A 23,904-nucleotide genomic window follows, 5' to 3' on the forward strand; every position below is an offset into this window, starting at 1 on the left:
GGTTTCTCTGGGATCAATCGTGTCATGCCCCTTCCCCATGCCCTATGCTGATATGCCCAGGTTTCTCTGGTATCAATCGTGTCATGCCCCTTTCCCATGCCCTATGTCCCTATTAGAAAAATGTGTGTGTGTGGAAGGGGGGGAATGCTCTTTCTGGCACAGGGCACCAAAAAGTCTAATTGCGGCTCTGGTATCGGGGGGCTGTTCTATTCCATGAACGTTAGCCAAATTAGGACAGGTTTGAAAATATATCACTGGCAGCCAATCTCTGAGATATTTAACGTTCCTTCTCTGTTGTTCTGTGATCCAAAAAAGTGACAGAGTTTCCCATAAATGTGTTATATCCACTATACTGTCCCACGTATAGCCTTTATTTTATTTACATATCTATTAATAATCTGTCTAAATGTGAAAGTGTTAAATTCATCTTTATTTTACTAGAATAAAAATACATGATTTGTATTACTCTTTCTCCAATCTCCATGCATCTTATAATAACTATAGCACTGTCACTGTTATCTGTTGACAATAATCTTATGTTTACATAAATTTAACAAAATAATGTGAAACAAAATGTAGTACAGGAAAAAACATTGTACATCTTACACAGTATTTCATCAGAACCAATAATAATACAATAACTTGTTGTTTTCCATCCATTTTGTACAGGGCCGGATTAAGGGCCACATGGGCCTGGATCTGAAAATGTTCAAGGGCCTAAACCGTTACCGGTGCTGCATGGGTGTGGCCAGAGCTATGTAGGCGTGTACAACACCTACACAATCAGCCCCAATGTCTCCCTAAATACATTAGAATAGAAACATTTTGTGAGAAAACTAGAAAAATAACTTTAAATCATGTAATTTATGGCTGACCGTGTGACCAACTGGGCGGCTGATCATCATTATGCAGCCATGACGATGGTCTTATTTTTACATGTGGGACTGGGGCTGGAGCTCCATCTACCCCATTGTTAATCCGCCCTATTCTTGTATGCTATTAGACAAGCTTGACCGGAAGTAAAGATAACTGAACTCTTCCAATAGAAAAATGAATCCTCTAAAATATATATGATTAAGTTAGTGATGTCTCCTATGCAGTTTGGGTAGTCCTCTGTTGTGCTTGTATCACAATCCCACGGCCTGTCCTTTATCCCTGTATCTTTATGTCCCCATCAGTAGAAGCAGCCGTTGTGTTGGGAGCACTCAAAGACGTGGTTTGATAGATAACCACATTCTGCAATAAAACACAGGTGTATTGTTCAGACATTAGATGAAACAATTACAGTAGCTATAATATATAATGAATCCATGTCATGAAAACAATACTCAAAATAAACTCACCACTTCCAGATGTTTCTGAAACACTCAGATTAATCAAATATGAATGTATGAACTTACTACTGGGGGACACTGGCCCTTCCACTGTCTAATGCTCCATTCCCCTGCTCAGATCATGAAACTATCACTACCACATATCAAGCTTCACCTGATATAGTCTGTGCTGCTGGGAGACCCTGCTCTTTTCACTATAGAAATCTCAGTCTGTGACTCCCTGCTGCCTCCATTTCGAGCCCTATATAAAAGCTATATTGGCTGTTATGCAGCTACTATACGGCTACAGCCTTAGCTGGGCACAGTTCTCTCTGCACTCACAAGACCACATGGATTACACAAAAGGATAATGGAGTCCAGAGACATTCAGAAATAGCTAAGTATCGGACGGCAGTGGTGTGTTGGGTGCTTCCAGTGAGGGCTGGGCTGGAGGGCCAGGAGGCATAGTTGGACTTTCCTACAGGGATACAGGGGAAACCCCAGGTCTCCGTCTCCTCTAGGGATCAGGTTCCAGACTGTGCACTTGAATTGTACATATGTTACGTTATACTGCACAGAACTATGGTGTATTATTTACAGTGCATTGTGGTTACTTATCTGGTACATTACCATACATGCAGTAGAAATATTTACTATATATATTTATCAAGAGGTTGATACCATGCACTCACTAATGGTTAGTCAAGCCTCTGGAAACTGGCAACACCCCTAAGCATGGGTCCCTACCACTCCATTCTACCACTCCATTCTACTAGTAGGCCCTTCATGTCCTGCGGGGGTTCATCCAGGGGTGCTCTGTCACTCTAGGGGTGCACTGTCTGTCCCATATATATATATATATATATATATATATAACATTTTATTTTTTTTCTTTATTTTTTTCTTTTTCTTTTCCTTGTGCTATACCTCAGTGTACTATACAATTATATGACACTGCCGGTCAGACCGCGCATCATATATGTTTTGTGTACACTGTGAACACAGTCCCTTGTTGCGTACACTATGAACACAGTCCCTCGTTGGACACAGCACCCCTTTATGTACAACAAAGCACCCCTGAGGACGGACCACCTTGGATGGACAACACAGTGCCATTGGATGAACACAGCACGGATGAAGCACCCATGGAGGACACAGCAGCCTCAGCTCCTTGATGGACAACACTGCAGCACCCCTGGATAAACAACACTGCAGCACCCCTGGATGGACACAGCACCCCTGGAGGACAAAGCAACCCAAGCCCCTTGATAGACTACACTGCAGCACTCTTTGATGAACAACACTGCCTCCCTGGACAAACACAGCATGGACACATCCGCTCAATACAAGCTCCGCAGCGAGAGTGAAATGGCGCCGATCACCAAAACCCGCGAAAATCTGACAGCGGGAGGAAGACGTTTTGCATCGTTTTGGTATCCGAATCAGGCGGGAAAACCCGAGCCGGACTCAGATCCCACCGTGGATCGTTAAGTTCGGGTTAGTCCGGTTCTCCCGATCAGCTCTTCAATAAATAAATAAATAAATATATATATATATATATATATATATATATATATATACACACACATTATATATATACATATAGGAACAATGGTGCAGCACTCAGCCAGAGGAAAATTCAACACAACAGCATGTAGCTTATCAACGTTTCAGTGTTGTCACACTATCATCAGGATATAAGGATTTGTATCCTGATGATATGTGACAACACTGAAACATTGATAAGCTACATGCTGTTGTGTCGTTTTATCCTCTGGCTGAGTGCTGCACCATTGCTCCTATATGTTATCCTATTTGGATTGTGCGGGCACCTGCTGACATTATTACTGTTATTGGAGTGCCGAACTCCGGTTCTAAATATACATACATATATATATAATCAGCAAAGTCTGGCACTCACCACATGATACCCTTGATCAACTTGCTCCGGTGGCCTTTCCGCTAAGGTTGTCACTTCGGGGTCTAATCACTTTGTCATCAGAACACATGACATGTGTGTCCTGTTGACGGGGTGATTAGACCCCAAAACATTGACAATAAACACTGTTTGCTTCACTGTTTGATTTGGTTTTGGATTTGGTTCCGCGGCCGTGATTTGGATTTGGATGCGTTTTGGCAAAACCTCCCTTAAATTTTTTTGTCGATTTTGGGTTTTTTTTTCCCCAAAAACCCTCAAAAACAGCTTAAATCATAGAATTTTGGGGTCATTTTGATCCTATAGTATTATTAACCTCAATAACCATAATTTCCACTTATTTCCAGTCTATTCTGAACACCTCACACCTCACAATATTATTTTTAGTCCTAAAATTTGCACCGAGGTCGCTGGATGACTAAGCTAAGCGACCCAAGTGGCCGGCACAAACACCTGGCCCATCTAGGAGTGGCACTGCAGTGTCAGACAGGATGGCACTTATAAAAATTGGCCCCAAACAGCACATGATGCAAAGATAAATAAATTAAAAAAAGAGGTGCAAGATGGAATTGTCCTTGGGCCCTTCCACCCACCCTTATGTTGTATAAACAGGACATGCACACTTTAACAAACCCATAATTTCAGCCACAGGGTCTGCCACACGACTGTGGCTGAAATGACTGGTTTGTTTGGGCCCCCACCAAAAAAAGAAGCAATCAATCTCTCCTTGCTCAAACTGGCTCTACAGAGGCAAGATGTCGACCTCATCATCATCCTCCGATTCCTTTCACTGTGTACATCCCACTCCTCACAGAGTATTAGTTCGTCCCCACTGGAATCCACCATCTCAGGTCCCTGTGTACTTTCTGGAGGCAATTGCTGGTGAATGTCTCCACGGAGGAATTGATTATAATTAATTTTGATGAACATCATCTTCTCCACATTTTGTGGAAGTAACCTCGTACACCGATCGCTGACAAGGTGACCGGCTGCACTAAACACTCTTTCAGAGTACACACTGGAGGGGGGGCAACTCAGGTAAAATAAAGCCAGTTTGTGCAAGGGCCTCCAAATTGCCTCTTTTTCCTGCCAGTATACGTACGGACTGTCTGATGTGCCTACTTGGATGCGGTCACTCATATAATCCTCCACCATTATTTCAATGGTGACAGAGTCATATGCAGTGACAGTAGACATGTCAGTAATCGTTGGCAGGTCCTTCAGGCCGGACCAGATGTCAGCACTCGCTCCTGACTGCCCTGCATCACTGCCAGCGGGTGGGCTCGGAATTCTTATCCTTTTCCTCGCAGCCCCAGTTGCTGGAGAATGTGAAGTAGGAGCTGTTGACGGGTCACGTTCCGCTTGAGTTGACAATTTTCTCACCAGCAGATCTTTGAACCTCTGCAGACTTGTGTCTGCCGGAAAGAGAGATACAACGTAGGCTTTAAACCTAGGATCGAGCATGGTGGCCAAAATGTAGTGCTCTGATTTCAACAGATTGACCACCCATGAATCCTGGTTAAGCGAATTAAGGGCTCCATCCACAAGTCCCACATGCCTAGCAGAATCGCTCCGTTTTAGCTTCTCCTTCAATCTCTCCATCTGCTTCTGCAAAAGCCTGATGAGGGGAATGACCTGACTCAGGCTGGCAGTGTCTGAACTGACTTCACCTGTGGCAAGTTCAAAGGGTTGCAGAACCTTGCACAACGTTGAAATCATTCTCCACTGCGCTTGAGTCAGGTGCATTCCCCCTCCTTTGCCTATATCGTGGGCAGATGTATAGGCTTGGATGGCCTTTTGCTGCTCCTCCATCCTCTGAAGCATATAGAGGGTTAAATTCCACCTCGTTACCACCTCTTGCTTTAGCTGATGGAGGGGCAGGTTCAGGAGTATTTGCTGTTGCTCCAGTCTTCGGCACGCGGTGGCTGAATGCTGAAAGTGGCCCGCAATTCTTCGGGCCACCGACAGCATCTCTTGAACGCCCGTTATTTTAAAAAAAATTCTGCACCACCAAATTAATTGTATGTGCAAAACATGGGACGTGCTGGAATTTGCCCACCTGTAACGCACGCACAATATTGGTGGCGTTGACCGATGTCTCAAATCCCCAGGAGAGTCCAATTGGGGTAAGCCAATCTGCGATGATGTTCCTCAGTTTCCGTAAGAGGTTGTCAGCTGTGTGCCTCTTATGGAAAGCAGTGATACAAAGCATAGCCTGCCTAGGAACGAGTTGGCGTTTGCGAGATGCTGCTACTGGTGCCGCTGCTGTTGTTGTTGCTGCGGGAGGCAATACATCTACCCAGTGGGCTGTCACAGTCATATAGTCCTGAGTCTGCCCTGCTCCACTTGTCCACATGTCCGTGGTTAAGTGGACATTGGGTACAACTGCATTTTTTAGGACACTGGTGACTCTTTTTCTGATGTCTGTGTACATTCTCAGTATCGCCTGCCTAGAGAAGTGGAACCTAGATGGGATTTGGTACCGGGGACGCACTACCTCAAGAAATTATCTAAGTCCCTGTGAATTAACGGTGGATACCGGACACACGTCTAACACCAACACAGCTGCCAAGGCCTGAGTTATCCGCTTTGCAACAGGATGACTGCTGTGATATTTCATCTTCCTCGCAAAGGACTTATGGACAGTCAATTGCTTACTGGAAGTAGTACAAGTGGTTTTCCGACTTCCCCTCTGGGATGACAATCGACTCCCAGCAGCAACAACAGCAGCGCCAGCAGCAGTAGGCGTTACACTCAAGGATCCATCAGAGGAATCCCAGTTAGGAGAGGACTCGTCAGACTTGCCAGTGACATGGCCTGAAAATTGTCAAGTCAAGCGGAACGTGACCCGTCAACAGCTCCTCCTTAACATTCTCCAGCAACTGGGGCTGCGAGGAAAAGGATAAGAATTCCGAGGTGTTCAGAATAGACTGGAAATGAGTGGAAATTATGGTTATTGAGGTTAATAATACTATAGGATCAAAATTACCCCCGAATTCTATAATTTAAGCTGTTTTTGAGGGGTTTTTGAAAAAAACACCCGAATCCAAAACACACCCGAATACAACAAAAAATATTCAGGGAGGTTTTGCCAAAACGCGTCTGAATCCAAAACACGGCCGCGGAACCGAATCCAAAACTAAAACACAAAACCCGAAAAATTTCCGGTGCACATCTCTAGTATATACTGGTCACACAACAATGCAGCAGATATTGAGCACTGATCAGGATACTGTCTAGAACTGAGTCTGACACAGAGCTGCAAGATACAGCAATGGTCTACTGTACTGTACTAATATAATATACTGGTGGTCCCCACAATGCAGCACACTGAGCACAGATATTTGCAGCACACTGAGCACAGATATAGAGCTTTTCAGGGAGAGAACGTAGCCACGTCCTCTCCGTTCAATCTCCAATGCACGAGTGAAAATGGCGGCGACGCGCGGCTCTTTATATGGAATACGAATCTCGTGAGAATCCAACAGCAGGATGATGACGTTCAACCTCGTTCGGGTTAACTGAGCAAGGCGGGAAGATCCGAGGCTGCCTGGGACCCGTGTAAACTACATGAAGTTCGGGGGCGGGGGGTCGGATCTCGACAAAAGAATCCAGGCCCAATATTCAGTGTGGTCAAATCTTAGAAACAGCAAGCCTGATTCCAGATACCTGTCAGCTTCTCTTAAAGAGGTATAAGACAGAAAGGACAGTGCTCCTTGCAGTGAACTAGTCACCTAGGTGATAGGCCAGGGGGTGGTTACTGTTAGGGGTCCTGGAACTCAGTGGTCTTTGGAGAATTTACACCTTGTTTGCAAAGACCTCCTGTGCACTATTATGTGACTTTTGACTCCAGGTCGACACCAAAAAGGTCGACACACCTTAGGTCAACACCAATTTGTCGACACACCTTAGGTTGACATGGACAAAAGGTCGACATGGACAAAAAGGTCGACATGAGTTTTTATGTGGTTTTTTTGGTGTCGTTTTCTTCGTAGAGTGACCGGGAACCCCAATTAGTGCACCTTTTTAGAGATGAGCGCCGGAAATTTTTCGGGTTTTGTGTTTTGGTTTTGGGTTCGGTTCCGCGGCCGTGTTTTGGGTTCGACCGCGTTTTGGCAAAACCTCACCGAATTTTTTTTGTCGGATTCGGGTGTGTTTTGGATTCGGGTGTTTTTTTTAAAAAACACTAAAAAACAGCTTAAATCATAGAATTTGGGGGTCATTTTGATCCCAAAGTATTATTAACCTCAAAAACCATAATTTACACTCATTTTCAGTCTATTCTGAATACCTCACACCTCACAATATTATTTTTAGTCCTAAAATTTGCACCTAGGTCGCTGGATGACTAAGCTAAGCGACCCTAGTGGCCGACACAAACACCGGGCCCATCTAGGAGTGGCACTGCAGTGTCACGCAGGATGTCCCTTCCAAAAAACCCTCCCCAAACAGCACATGACGCAAAGAAAAAAAGAGGCGCAATGAGGTAGCTGTGTGAGTAAGATAAGCGACCCTAGTGGCCGACACAAACACCGGGCCCATCTAGGAGTGTCACTGCAGTGTCACGCAGGATGTCCCTTCCAAAAAACCCTCCCCAAACAGCACATGACGCAAAGAAAAAAAGAGGCGCAATGAGGTAGCTGTGTGAGTAAGATAAGCGACCCTAGTGGCCGATACAAACACCGGGCCCATCTAGGAGTGTCACTGCAGTGTCACGCAGGATGTCCCTTCCAAAAAACCCTCCCCAAACAGCACATGATGCAAAGAAAAAAAGAGGCGCAATGAGGTAGCTGTGTGAGTAAGATAAGCGACCCTAGTGGCCGACACAAACACCGGGCCCATCTAGGAGTGTCACTGCAGTGTCACGCAGGATGTCCCTTCCAAAAAACCCTCCCCAAACAGCACATGACGCAAAGAAAAAAAGAGGCGCAATGAGGTAGCTGTGTGAGTAAGATAAGCGACCCTAGTGGCCGACACAAACACCGGGCCCATCTAGGAGTGGCACTGCAGTGTCACGCAGGATGTCCCTTCCAAAAAACCCTCCCCAAACAGCACATGACGCAAAGAAAAAAAGAGGCGCAATGAGGTAGCTGTGTGAGTAAGATAAGCGACCCTAGTGGCCGACACAAACACCGGGCCCATCTAGGAGTGTCACTGCAGTGTCACGCAGGATGTCCCTTCCAAAAAACCCTCCCCAAACAGCACATGACGCAAAGAAAAAAAGAGGCGCAATGAGGTAGCTGTGTGAGTAAGATAAGCGACCATAGTGGCCGACACAAACACCGGGCCCATCTAGGAGTGGCACTGCAGTGTCACGCAGGATGTCCCTTCCAAAAAACCCTCCCCAAACAGCACATGACGCAAAGAAAAATTAAAGAAAAAAGAGGTGCAAGATGGAATTGTCCTTGGGCCCTCCCACCCACCCTTATGTTGTATAAACAGGACATGCACACTTTAACCAACCCATCATTTCAGTGACAGGGTCTGCCACACGACTGTGACTGAAATGACGGGTTGGTTTGGACCCCCACCAAAAAAGAAGCAATTAATCTCTCCTTGCACAAACTGGCTCTACAGAGGCAAGATGTCCACCTCATCATCATCCTCCGATATATAACCGTGTACATCCCCCTCCTCACAGATTATCAATTCGTCCCCACTGGAATCCACCATCTCAGCTCCCTGTGTACTTTGTGGAGGCAATTGCTGCTGGTCAATGTCTCCACGGAGGAATTGATTATAATTCATTTTAATGAACATCATCTTCTCCACATTTTCTGGATGTAACCTCGTACGCCGATTGCTGACAAGGTGAGCGGCGGCACTAAACACTCTTTCGGAGTACACACTTGTGGGAGGGCAACTTAGGTAGAATAAAGCCAGTTTGTGCAAGGGCCTCCAAATTGCCTCTTTTTCCTGCCAGTATAAGTACGGACTGTGTGACGTGCCTACTTGGATGCGGTCACTCATATAATCCTCCACCATTCTTTCAATGGTGAGAGAATCATATGCAGTGACAGTAGACGACATGTCCGTAATCGTTGTCAGGTCCTTCAGTCCGGACCAGATGTCAGCATCAGCAGTCGCTCCAGACTGCCCTGCATCACCGCCAGCGGGTGGGCTCGGAATTCTGAGCCTTTTCCTCGCACCCCCAGTTGCGGGAGAATGTGAAGGAGGAGATGTTGACAGGACGCGTTCCGCTTGACTTGACAATTTTCTCACCAGCAGGTCTTTCAACCCCAGCAGACTTGTGTCTGCCGGAAAGAGAGATCCAAGGTAGGCTTTAAATCTAGGATCGAGCACGGTGGCCAAAATGTAGTGCTCTGATTTCAACAGATTGACCACCCGTGAATCCTTGTTAAGCGAATTAAGGGCTCCATCCACAAGTCCCACATGCCTAGCGGAATCGCTCCGTGTTAGCTCCTCCTTCAATGTCTCCAGCTTCTTCTGCAAAAGCCTGATGAGGGGAATGACCTGACTCAGGCTGGCAGTGTCTGAACTGACTTCACGTGTGGCAAGTTCAAAGGGCATCAGAACCTTGCACAACGTTGAAATCATTCTCCACTGCACTTGAGACAGGTGCATTCCACCTCCTATATCGTGCTCAATTGTATAGGCTTGAATGGCCTTTTGCTGCTCCTCCAACCTCTGAAGCATATAGAGGGTTGAATTCCACCTCGTTACCACTTCTTGCTTCAGATGATGGCAGGGCAGGTTCAGTAGTTTTTGGTGGTGCTCCAGTCTTCTGTACGTGGTGCCTGTACGCCGAAAGTGTCCCGCAATTCTTCTGGCCACCGACAGCATCTCTTGCACGCCCCTGTCGTTTTTTAAAAAATTCTGCACCACCAAATTCAAGGTATGTGCAAAACATGGGACGTGCTGGAATTTGCCCATATTTAATGCACACACAATATTGCTGGCGTTGTCCGATGCCACAAATCCACAGGAGAGTCCAATTGGGGTAAGCCATTCCGCGATGATCTTCCTCAGTTGCCGTAAGAGGTTTTCAGCTGTGTGCGTATTCTGGAAAGCGGTGATACAAAGCGTAGCCTGCCTAGGAAAGAGTTGGCGTTTGCGAGATGCTGCTACTGGTGCCGCCGCTGCTGTTCTTGCGGCGGGAGTCCATACATCTACCCAGTGGGCTGTCACAGTCATATAGTCCTGACCCTGCCCTGCTCCACTTGTCCACATGTCCGTGGTTAAGTGGACATTGGGTACAACTGCATTTTTTAGGACACTGGTGAGTCTTTTTCTGACGTCCGTGTACATTCTCGGTATCGCCTGCCTAGAGAAGTGGAACCTAGATGGTATTTGGTAACGGGGGCACACTGCCTCAATAAATTGTCTAGTTCCCTGTGAACTAACGGCGGATACCGGACGCACGTCTAACACCAACATAGTTGTCAAGGCCTCAGTTATCCGCTTTGCAGCAGGATGACTGCTGTGATATTTCATCTTCCTCGCAAAGGACTGTTGGACAGTCAATTGCTTACTGGAAGTAGTACAAGTGGGCTTACGACTTCCCCTCTGGGATGACCATCGACTCCCAGCAGCAACAACAGCAGCGCCAGCAGCAGTAGGCGTTACACGCAAGGATGCATCGGAGGAATCCCAGGCAGGAGAGGACTCGTCAGAATTGCCAGTGACATGGCCTGCAGGACTATTGGCATTCCTGGGGAAGGAGGAAATTGACACTGAGGGAGTTGGTGGGGTGGTTTGCGTGAGCTTGGTTACAAGAGGAAGGGATTTACTGGTCAGTGGACTGCTTCCGCTGTCGCCCAAAGTTTTTGAACTTGTCACTGACTTATTATGAATGCGCTGCAGGTGACGTATAAGGGAGGATGTTCCGAGGTGGTTAACGTCCTTACCCCTACTTATTACAGCTTGACAAAGGCAACACACGGCTTGACACCTGTTGTCCGCTTTTCTGTTGAAATACCTCCACACTGAAGAGCTGATTTTTTTGGTATTTTCACCAGGCATGTCAACGGCCATATTCCTCCCACGGACAACAGGTGTCTCCCCGGGTGCCTGACTTAAACAAACCACCTCACCATCAGAATCCTCCTGGTCAATTTCCTCCCCAGCGCCAGCAACACCCATATCCTCCTCATCCTGGTGTACTTCAACACTGACATCTTCAATCTGACTATCAGGAACTGGACTGCGGGTGCTCCTTCCAGCACTTGGAGGGGGCGTGCAAATGGTGGCAGGTGCATGCTCTTCACGTCCAGTGTTGGGAAGGTCAGGCATTGCAACCGACACAATTGGACTCTCCTTGTGGATTTGGGATTTCGAAGAACGCACAGTTCTTTGCGGTGCTTTTGCCAGCTTGAGTCTTTTCAGTTTTCTAGCGAGAGGCTGATTGCTTCCATCCTCATGTGAAGCTGAACCACTAGCCATGAACATAGGCCAGGGCCTCAGCCGTTCCTTGCCACTCCGTGTGGTAAATGGCATATTGGCAAGTTTACGCTTCTCCTCCGACAATTTTATTTTAGGTTTTGGAGTCCTTTTTTTACTGATATTTGGTGTTTTGGATTTGACATGCTCTGTACTATGACATTGGGCATCGGCCTTGGCAGACGACGTTGCTGGCATTTCATCGTCTCGGCCATGACTAGTGGCAGCAGCTTCAGCACGAGGTGGAAGTGGATCTTGATCTTTCCCTAATTTTGGAACCTCAACATTTTTGTTCTCCATATTTTAATAGGCACAACTAAAAGGCACCTCAGGTAAACAATGGAGATGGATGGATACTAGTATATTTATGGATGGACTGCCGAGTGCCGACACAGAGGTAGCTACAGCCGTGGACTACCGTACTGTACTGTGTCTGCTGCTAATATAGACTGGATGATAATGAGATGTAGTATGTATGTATAAAGAAGAAAGAAAAAAAAACCCACGGGTAGGTGGTATACAATTATGGATGGACTGCCGAGTGCCGACACAGAGGTAGCTACAGCCGTGAACTACCGTACTGTGTCTGCTGCTAATATAGACTGGTTGATAATGAGATGTAGTATGTATAAAGAAGAAAGAAAAAAAAAAACCACGGGTAGGTGGTATACAATTATGGATGGACTGCCGAGTGCCGACACAGAGGTAGCTACAGCCGTGGACTACCGTACTGTACTGTGTCTGCTGCTAATATAGACTGGATGATAATGAGATGTAGTATGTATAAAGAAGAAAGAAAAAAAAAACCACGGGTAGGTGGTATACAATTATGGATGGACTGCCGAGTGCCGACACAGAGGTAGCTACAGCCGTGGACTACCGTACTGTACTGTGTCTGCTGCTAATATAGACTGGATGATAATGAGATGTAGTATGTATAAAGAAGAAAGAAAAAAAAAAACACGGGTAGGTGGTATACAATTATGGATGGACTGCCGAGTGCCGACACAGAGGTAGCTACAGCCGTGGACTACCGTACTGTACTGTGTCTGCTGCTAATATAGACTGGATGATAATGAGATGTAGTATGTATAAAGAAGAAAGAAAAAAAAAACCACGGGTAGGTGGTATACAATTATGGATGGACTGCCGAGTGCCGACACAGAGGTAGCTACAGCCGTGAACTACCGTACTGTGTCTGCTGCTAGTAGACTGGATGATAAATAATGATATAAAAAATATATATATATCACTACTGCAGCCGGACAGGTATATATTATATAATGACGGACCTGCTGGAGTGGACACTGTCTGTCAGCAGAATGAGTTTTTTAATTTTTATAGAATAAAAAAACACCACACAAGTCACACGACGAGTGTACTTTTTCAGGCAGACATTCAATCACAATATACTATACTGGTGGTCAGTGTGGTCAGGTCACTGGTCACAGTGGTCAGTGGTCAGTCACACTGGCAGTGGCACTCTGGCAGCAAAAGTGTGCACTGTTTAATATGTACTCCTGGCTCCTGCTATAACCTATAACTGCTCCCCAGTCTCCCCCACAATTAAGCTGTGTGAGCACAGTCAGATATTATACATAGATGATGCAGCACACTGGGCTGAGCACAGATATGGTATGTGAGTGTGACTGAGTCACTGTGTATCGTTTTTTTCAGGCAGAGAACAAGAACAGAACGGATTATTAAATAATAATAAATTATAAAACTGCACTGGTGGTCAGGTCACTGGTCATCAGTCACTAGTATAACTCCTCCTAAGCTCCAGTAAGTAAATGAAGTGTCTCACTCTCACTCTCCTATCTATTTTAATTTCTAAACGGAGAGGACGCCAGCCACGTCCTCTCCCTATCAATCTCAATGCACGTGTGAAAATGGCCGCGACGCGCGGCTCCTTATATAGAATCCGAGTCTCGCGATAGAATCCGAGCCTCGCGAGAATCCGACAGCGTGATGATGACGTTCGGGCGCGCTCGGGTTAACCGAGCAAGGCGGGAAGATCCGAGTCGCTCGGACCCGTGTAAAAAAACATGAAGTTCGGGCGGGTTCGGATTCAGAGAAACCGAACCCGCTCATCTCTACTTTCCATGTGGATCGTTAAGTATGAAAAGGTTCCAAAAAAGAAAAAAATCGTGAAAAAAACTCATGTCGACCTTTTTTCACGTCGACCTTGTTCATGTCGACCGAAGGTGTGTGGACCCATTGGCGTCGACCTAAGGCGTGTCGACCTTTTTGGTGTCGACCTGGAGTCCGGATACCTGCTTAGGGTGTGTGATGGGCCATTTTTAGGGTTTTGTGTTTTGGTGTTGGATCTGTATCTCCTTTGTGTTTTGGATCTGTATTGTCTTGCCAAAACCGCCCTTGCGGGTTTTGGATCTGTATTTTTTTTTTAAATCATAAAAACAGCTAAAATAACAGAATTTGGGGGTATTTTTGTTCCTGCAGTATTTATTAACCTCAATAACACTACTTTCCACTCATTTCCAGTCTATTGTGAACACCTCACAGCTCACAATATTGTTTTCATCCAGTTTAGGCCAAAAGGTTGCACCGAGGTAGCTGGATGACTAAGCTAAGCGACAGAAGTGGGCGGCACAAACACCTGGCACATCTAGGAGTGGCACTGCAGTGGCAGACAGGATGGCACTTTTATAACCAATGCCAAAAAAAATGCTCCAAAGAGCACATAATGCAAAGAAATGAGGTGCAAGATGGAATTGTCCTTGGGCCCTCCCACCCACCCTTATGTTGTATATTAAACAGGGCATGCAAAGTTTAACAAACCAATCATTTCAGTGACAGGGGCTGTCACTTCTGGCTGAAATGATTGGTTTGTTTGCACCCCCACAAAACAAGCTGCCAATGGGCAGTGCACAAACTGGCTTTAGTACTTTAAATGAGCATGATGTCATCATCAGCATCCGATTCCTCACCCCCATCAGTGTGTACAGCCTCTTCATCACAGAGCATTAATTTGTCCCCGTTGGACTTGGAATCCACCATCATAGGTCCCTCTGTACTTTTTAGAGACAATTGCTGGTAAAGGTCTCCCTCGTGGAATTTGTAATTAATTTTGATGCACATCATCTTTTTCACATTTTGGGGAAGTAACCTCCTACGCCTATCGCTGACAAACTCCTGTCACCACCCACAGCAATAGCCCACTCATCTTCCGGTCGCTCCCCTCTCTATCCCTTACCTCCTCCTCACTCAGGTTCAACCACCTGGCATAAAGTCAGAGTCTACTGCGCATGCGCAGGTCTCCGGAAACATGGCGCCCGCACCTTGTTCCAGGGGATATTTCCAGTGCGCATGTGCAAAATCACTCGGAAATGTCTGCAGTGGCCATTTTCCAAGTGATTTGTGCACGCACTGCAGGGACACCACCGCGAGACTATAGAGGGGTAAGTATACTATATGGGTGCAATGTGTCCTGTGCGGGCGCCCCCCCCCAGACCTAGGGGCCCGTGTGCACCGCACACACTGCACCCAATATAGAATCACCTATGTGTAGAGACCATTGGCAGCTTGTTTTGTGGGGGCCCAAACAAACCAATCATTTCAGCCACAAGTGACAGTCCCTGTTGCTGAAATGGTTGGTTTGTTAAACTGTGCATGCCCTGTTTAATATATACAGCATAAGGGTTGGTGGGAGGGCCCAAGGACAATTCCATCTTGCGCCTCTTTTCTTTGCATTATGGTGGTCATTCCGATTGTTCGCTCGCAAGCTGCTTTTAGCAGCATTGCACACGCTAAGCCGCCGCCTACTGGGAGTGAATCTTAGATTAGCAAAATTGCGAACGAAAGATACGCAATATTGCGAAAAGACTTCTCTGTGCAGTTTCTGAGTAGCTCGAGACTTACTCTTCCAGTGCGATCAGTTCAGTGCTTGTCGTTCCTGGTTTGTCGTCACTAACACACCCAGCATTCGCCCAGACACTCCCCCGTTTCTCCAGCCACTCCCGCGTTTTTCCCAGAAACGGCAGCGTTTTTTCACACACACCCATAAAACGGCCAGTTTCCGCCCAGTAACACCCACTTCCTGTCAATCACACAACGATCACCAGAACGAAGAAAAAAACGTGAGTAAAATACCTAACTTCATAGCAAATTTACTTGCGCATTAGCGACTAATCGCTCCGTTGCGAAAAAAAAATAACGAGCGATCAACTCGGAATTACCACCACTGTGCTGTTTGGAGCATTGCTGACTGTCTTCTTGTATAAAAGACAAACATTTTCATACTCCACTGCAGTGCCATTCTGTTTCCTAGATGTAACATGTTGGAAGTTTAATTGCCACATGTTTGTGACGCCCAACGCTGTCACTTAGCTTAGTCATCCAGCTACTTCAGTTCATACTTGCCTACCTGACCTTCTCCATGAGGGAGAAAATGCTCTGTTCCTGGACTTTCCTGGTAATGTATGATTGCCATCACCTGTGGTGAAACACCTTTCTTATCAATGAACTAGCTCACCACAGGCGATGGCAATCATACATTACCAGGAAAGTCCAGGAACAGAGCATTTTCTCCCTCATGGAGAGGGTCAGGTAGGCAAGTATGCTTCAGTTAAACCTTTTGGCCTAAACTGGTTGAAAACAATACTGTGAGGTGGTCATAAGTGACTTGAAATGAGTGGAAATTAATGTTATTGAGGTTAATAATAATGTAGGAACAAAAACACCCCAGATTCTGTGATTTTAGCTGTTTTTATGATTTTTGTAAAATTAGAAAACCAAAACCCACAAGGGCGGTTTTGGCAAAATCAAATACAGATCCAAAACACGAAAGAGATAGAGATCCAAAACCAAAATCAATGACAGGGTTATACTATAGCAGGGTATATACCATACTTGCCTACTCTCCCGGAAAGGCAGAGAGGCTCCCGAAAATCTGAAGCGGAAGTAGGCAAGTCTTCCGCATGCCGCTCAATCCCTACTGCTCCCCGCCGCTCCCCACCACTTACCGCATCCCCCCAGCTCACTTCGGCTTCCCGTCACACAGAAGGTGTGGGGCGATGACGTGAATCGTGTCACCGTAGCCCCTCCCCCGCTTTACAATGACGGTAATATGGGCATTGTAAAGCGGGGGGCGGGGCTATGATGATGTGATCAAGTCACCATGCCCCATACCACCTCCTCCATGCCCCTCCTATGTGACCAGGCAGGTCCCTCCCGGAGAGAGCAGCCTGAATGTAAGCAAGAATAGTATATACGTCTCTCTGCTGCATCTGCCTACAGTTTAAACATACAGTAATCCTGGTGCTTACCTGAAAGCTACCCTAAGCATTGGCGCCAACAGTTGTGCTGGGCCCATGTACTGGGAGGGGTGTGTCCAATGCACGGAGGTGTGGCCAGCTCCCCTCCTTAGGAAATATTAAAAACTTTAGTTATAGTGTGGCCACTTGTGATGCATGGGTGTGGGGGGAGCGGCATGGGAACTGATGGGTACAGGCGGCGGGCAGGTGCGATCGATCACCCTCCTCCCATCCGCACATCATACAGGAAGAGTGACGAGTGACTGTTTCTGCAGCTGCCTGTCTCCCCCACACAGCAGTGTGTGTGCTGCAGGAGTCACTCCTGTCTCTCCCCGCACCCAAGTGCCGCTGTCTACAATGGGGACGGGGGGGGGCAGTCGGGCGCCATCTAGTGGATGCTTGAGCACCATAGAGGTGAGGCAGAGCGTTAGCCTGTTATTATATACTGTAGGATAGTAAATCTTACCACTTCATTGTTAGACGTCCCACACACAGCTTTGCATCCAAAAATAGATGTAGACAAGGTGACGCAGAACTCCAGTACAGTAAGAATAAATTGAAGCGATACGATGCCTAGGAGCAGAGGCTACAACGGAAGAAAATGAAAAACAGAATGATGACAATTACATAAATAGAATGTAACCCGACATTAATGCTGCCCTGTATAATACAGACCAGCAAAATAAATACCAGTTTCAGCTGTATTACCATTACATCTCCTATAGTGCATACAGTATATATAGAATATTTAGTGGTGGTATACAATAAATAGGGGAAGACACAATATACAATTTGATGGCATTATTTATATATATGTAAATATATTTATATATATATATATATATATATATACACACACACGTACAGGAATCCACCACACTCGCCATTCCCAGGAATGGGGTGCACACATGCACTCTCCCCCGCCAGGTTGGGGTGCAGTGGGCTGTGACCACCTGCTCACATATACATGTACAGAGTACCCAGCACTCTCCTCAGTAACCTCATTCACTTCAAAACTTTAATACATAACTAGATCCAGTTATGTATTAAAGTTTTGAAGTGAATGAGGTTACTGAGGAGAGTGCTGGGTTCTCTGTATACATATATATGTATACATGGTGATTCAAAGTCGCAGTACACCCTTTTGTTTCAAAAACTGTGCAGGAAATGGGAAAACTGAATACTCCAGTAAGGTATGGGTGAAGTGGGCTATCTTTTAGGGTATGTAGCGAACATGGGCGCCATCTTGAAACCGGCCATCTTGAAATCGGCCATCTTGAAATTGGCCATCTTGAATCTAAGTCAGTTTTTTCAAATGGAAAGGGGGTCGTGTAACATGTCACACAACATCAGAATTTGCTGAAAAGTTTATTGCTGCAAACAGATTTTAAAACAGTTGTGTGCAACACTTTTTTTTGTTGGAATTACAGGCTAAACTGTTCTCCATAAAGGACAGTCAATTAATGTGTTCCACATGTTGTCCCTCCTGGTCAACACAAATTCGAAGGTGCTGGATCCAATCGTTATGCACTCGCAGAAGGATTTCCGAAGAAATGCTGGCACACACTTCTTCAAGGCAGATCAGAGTCTGCTTGTGCGTCTTTTTAAAATAGTGATGTGAATAAGATGCATTTTCAGCAAAAAAAGATGCCCGTCGCTAACGGAGTTGCATAGGATCTGTCAGCTCATTCACGCCAGGCATAAACTGTAATTTGACATTTGCTCATTTTGACATTTGTTGGGCAAACCAGGGGCATCACAAGCCGGCTGCATGGGTGGCCCGCACCCAGAGCCGGCCATAGGCATAGGCAAACTAGGTGATTGCATAGGGCATTTGCTATGCCTATGGGCATCAGCAGCTTCTGCTGATTAAAATGATATGCGACATGCCTATATTCTGTGTGTAGCATTTCATATGCAGATACAGTCACAGTCTCACACAGTATATAGGCATGCTACATATCATTTTAATCAGCAGAAGCTGCTTGTGCATCCTAGCAATGCAAATAAGCTGAATTTTCATTTAAAAAATGGTGCCTGACGTTAGCATTGAGGCAAGATTTATGAGGACACATCTGTATCGAGACAGAGGTCACAGTGTTAGTGGCAGTGTGAGTGCTGTGTGCGTGTGGTTTGGTTGTGCAGTAGTGTTCGGAATATGTGTAAGGAGCATTATGTGTGTCATGTAAAAATGCATGAATAATGTGCAACATATGTGTAAGGGGCACTATGTGTGTCATTATGTGTATAAGGGCATTAATAATGTGCGGCATATGTGTAACAGGGTACTACTGTATGTGTGTCATGTGTATAGGTGCACTAATAATGTGCAGCAAATGTGTAGGGGGCACTATGTGTGTCATTATGTGTATAAGGGCATTAATGTGCGGCATATGTGTAAGGGACATTATGTGTAAAAGGGCATTAATAAAGGTTGTCATAATGTGTAAGGCGCATTATGTTTATAAGGACATTAATTATGTGTCTCATATGTGTAAGGGGCATTACTCTGTGGCATTATGTGTATAAGGTGCTCTACTATGTGGCGTTGCGTATATAAGGGGACTACTGTGTCGTCTAATGTGAATAAAAAGCAATAGGGTGTGGTGTAATGTGAATAAGGAGCAATTCAGTGTGATGTAATGTGAATAAGGGGCTCTACTGTGAGGAGTAATGTTTATAAGGTAAAGGGATATTACTGTGGAATGTAATATGAATTATGGACACTATCGCATGATCAAATGTGAATAAAGTTGCAGCACTGTGTGGCGTAATTGGAATTGGGGGTACTATTGTGTGAACATGTCCCTTGCAAGCAAAAACAATCCCCTTTTTGGGCTGAGCACCAAATGTGCGAACTGTTCCTATTTAAAATATAGGGGGTACAAACACCAAAATAAGGACTGCTATGGGTGAGGGTTGATGGTGCTGGGAAAGAGGTGCAAGGTCAGAGGCAAAACCAGCGGTGGTGCTAGGGGGCACCAGCCAAAATCTTGCCTACGGCATATTGGTTAGGGCTGTCTCTGCCCGCACCTGAGTGTCACCCTCGGAAGGGGTGATATCAAACTGCCGCTCTTCTGCAGTGATGCGAGTCGGGTGCTGCAGTGTGCCGTTCTCCTGCAGCACTCACGTCCTGTCACAGATAAAGCGCCAGCACTACACACAGTCTCCGGGGGCAGCCAGCATCTCCAGGGATGCTGGCCATGACCCGGGAGTGACAGAGCAGAAATCCCTGCGAGACCATGCCACTTTTTTTTTAGACCACTCCCCCTTTTTGAACGGCCTCACCTCTGGCGCTGGGGAGTAATGCAGATTGTGCATCGGGTGTAACCACACCCGGTTACGCTCTGGGGCAAACTTTGTAAATAACTAATTTTAAGTGAGATCCATCCTAAAATTTATAAAATATCTACAGTCAGATTCACTGTTTAAAGCCTACTTAGAGTTAGAAACATAGAATTTGACGCCAGATATGAACGCCCATTAGGTATGCCCCTTATTACCATGTTTTTACCTCAAACCTTATTTGATCCTTATTTCTTTGTAAGGATATCCTTATGTCTATCCCATGCATGTTTAAATTCCTCTACAGTCTTAGCCTCTACCACCTCTGATGGGAGGCTGTTCCACTTATCCACTACCCTTTCTGTGAAGTAATTTTTCCTTAAATTTCCCCTGAACCCCCCCCCCCTTCCTCCAGTGTCAGTGCATGTCCTTGTGTCCTAATACTTCTCTTCACTTGAAGAATGTTTCCCTCCTGGACTTTGTTATATTTGAATGTCTCTATCATGTCCCCCCTTTCCCTTCTCTGCTCCAGTCCAAACTATACATTTTGAGATTTTTTAAGTCTTTCTGGGTATGTTTTGTGATGTAGGCCATGCACCATTTTAGTTGCCCTTCTTTGTACAGAGTATAATGCAGTGGTTCCCAAACTTTTTGGAATCATCGCACCATTAGAGTATTAGAATTTTATTCACGGCAGCCCTAGGCCAAAAATTTCTTAGCGAGAAATTTTGAAATAAATATTAAATAAAAATGGTGTTTAGATGTCATTTTAGGTTCCATTATGTAGTGAGGAACAAGATTTGCTTCTGTTTGTCCACATATTTTATGATTGGCAGCCACCAGCATTGGTTTTGCCTATTACATTGACCAGAAATAATTTTGATTGGTCCTGGACCACCAATCTAAGGAACCCCTGCAAGTGTTCTGAGGCACCCCAGGGTGCCTAGGAACACAGTTTGGGAACCACTGGTCTATTGTAATAATATCCTTCTGAAGATATGGCCTCCAGAATTGAACACAGTATTCTAGATGAGGCCGTACCAATGACCTATACAGTGGCATTATTACTTATTTCTGCTGCTGATTCCTCTCCCAATGCAGCCAAGCATCTGACTAGCCTTCCTCATTGCTTTGTTACATTCCTTACCTGCCTTTAAGTCACTTGAAATAGTGACTCCTAGATCCCTTTCCTCCTCAGTAGTTTCCAGTATAGTGCCATTAATACTATATTTAGTGGGAAGATATGAGGCATAGGGTAAAACTGTATTTATGGCATTTCATTCTTTGTAGCGATTAATGTACTTTTATCCCTTCAGTTCCTTTGTCTCTCTGGCTTGTGTCACTATCCCCCATGCCCGTGTTCATTCGTTAGCCTATATAATCTGTACTGTAATCTTACTCGGGCACATACAGGTGTGCTGTGACCGGGCACATAGTACTGTCATGCTGCTGTGTTATGTTAGGAGGATGCCATTCTGTGTATGAGGTTACAAGTTATCATTGATAAGTCTGCTTCATAATCTATTATCCTTATACGGTCACACAGGAGGTAAACACGAGGGAAGGTAATCTCTCACTGAAGATGCTCCTTCACAGGGGACAATCAGGACTTAAACCAACTTCCCTATCATTGGTGGTCATTCCGAGTTGTTCGCTCGTTATTTTTTTCCGCAACGGAGCGATTAGTCGCTAATGCGCATGCGCAATGTCCGCAGTGCGACTGCGCCAAGTAAATTTGCTATGTAGTTAGGTATTTTACTCACGGCATTACGAGTTTTTTTCTTCATTCTGGTGATCGTAATGTGATTGACAGGAAGTGGGTGCTTCTGGGCGGAAACTGGCCGTTTTATGGGAGTGTGTGAAAAAACGCTACAGTTTCTGGGAAAAACACGGAAGTGGCCGGAGAAACGGAGGAGTGTCTGAGCGAACGCTGGGTGTGTTTGTGACGTCAAACCAGGAACAACAAGCACTGAACTGATCGCACTGGAAGAGTAAATCTCGAGCTACTCAGAAACTGAACAGAGAAGTCTTTTCGCAATATTGCGAATCTTTCGTTCTCAAATTTGATAAACTAAGATTCACTCCCAGTAGGCGGCGGCTTAGCGTGTGCAAAGCTGCTAAAAGCAGCTTACGAGCAAACAACTCGGAATGACCACCCTTGTTCCTTCTGCTTACTTTCCTCTGTTAAAATCTGGGCTCTGACAAACAACTCGGAGCCTGACACAGCATATGGTCAGCAGGAGAAGGCCAGCTGTGGGAGAGAGGAGGGAGATACCTGAAATGGAATCCCACCAATCAGGAACCTGTGCATCCTCCCCAGGTGAACACAGCATCATGGGCATTTGTAAGGTTTTAAAAGAGATTGCGCAGGTCAGCTCTTCATGTTAGTTGCAGGACTTTGGCTAAGGGGTGATTCTCTGCCAAGGTACCTTGTGGAACGCATCGTGATAGTTTGGCTGTGTGGAACTGTTTATCTGTAAGTTCTGTGTGGAATGGCTGGGGAACCAAATCCTTTTCTTGGCCTGACTCTATCTGGACTGCTACTTGTGTATTGTTTCTGGGCTATGTTTACTTTTTGTTTCCTGTGTGTTATCTACTCTTGAGTGTGGTGAGAAATAAACCATTACTTTGGTTTCATTGGCTCTGTATCTAAGTAATTAGAAGAACCCCGTATCTTCACATTTTGCCTTTGGCTTTTTAAGACCGAAGTGCATGATTTTGTCTTTTTTTGGCATTCAACTGTAATTGCCACACTCTTGACTAACTAGATCCTGAATCATTTGTTTTACCCCTCCTGGTGTGTCTACCCTGTAGCATACCTTTGTGTCATCCTCAAAAAGGAATACTTTTCCTTTAATGCCATTTGCAATATCACCAATAAAGATATTTAAAAGCACTGGTCCAAGTACAGATCCTTGGAGTACTCCACTGGTAACATTTCCCTCCTGTGAATGCACTCAATTTACTACAACTCTCTGTTTTTTATGCTTATACCAAGATCTTATCCAGTCAACCATCTTAGTATCTAGTCCCAAGCTTTCGAGTTTATTTAGCAGTCTTCGATGTGGGACAGTGTCAAAAGCCTTACTCAAGTCTAGATAAGCCATATCTACGGCTCCACCTTTATCCATCACTTTAGTCACACAGTCAAAGAAGTCAAGAAGGTTTGTTTGACATGATCCTCCCCACTGAAACCATGCTGTTTGGAATCCTGTAAATTGCTGTATTTCAGATAATCCATAACTCTTTCTTTTAAGAGTGTTTCCATCAATTTCCCTACTACTGATGTAAGGCTCACTGGTCTGTAGTTGCTTGCCACTTCCTTGCTTCCACTTTTGTGCAGTGGGACTACGTTTGCTATTTTCCAGTCCTCTGGAATTACTCCTGTAGCTAATGACTGGTTGAATAATTCTGTTACTGGTGCTACCAGCACGCCTCTATGCTATTTTAGGATCCTTGGATGTATCCCATCTGGCCCCACTGATTTATTCATTTTCAGCTGTGAGTGTTCTGTTAGGATCTTCTCCTCTGTAAATGTACTTGTTTCATTCTCCTAAATATACCTGCAACTTAACTGTGGCCCCTTCCCTTTTCTTTCAGTAGTGAATAGTGAGCAAAAGTAATTATTAAGATGATCTGCTATTACATTGTCTCCCTCAACAAGACTCTTAGTCAATGTCTTTAGTCTTATTAT

At 45.3% G+C, this 23,904-nt stretch overlaps 1 protein-coding gene across 2 annotated transcripts in view; it reads right to left on the bottom strand.

The window, feature by feature from the left end:
* Positions 1–409: 409 nt before the first annotated feature.
* LOC134966630 (membrane-spanning 4-domains subfamily A member 4A-like) overlaps positions 410–23,904 on the bottom strand; it is a 56,266-nt gene continuing 32,771 nt past the window's right edge. For both annotated transcript variants that reach the window (XM_063943527.1, XM_063943526.1), the window contains exons 6-7: positions 17,392–17,511; positions 410–1,236 (exon numbers count right to left, since the gene is read on the bottom strand). In XM_063943527.1, coding sequence (XP_063799597.1) covers positions 1,150–1,236; positions 17,392–17,511 — 207 coding nt within the window. In that variant the 3' untranslated portion in view covers positions 410–1,149. The remainder of the gene's footprint in view (positions 1,237–17,391; positions 17,512–23,904) is intronic.

The sequence above is a fragment of the Pseudophryne corroboree genome, chromosome 10, assembly GCF_028390025.1.
Source record: "Pseudophryne corroboree isolate aPseCor3 chromosome 10, aPseCor3.hap2, whole genome shotgun sequence".
NCBI lineage: Eukaryota > Metazoa > Chordata > Amphibia > Anura > Myobatrachidae > Pseudophryne > Pseudophryne corroboree.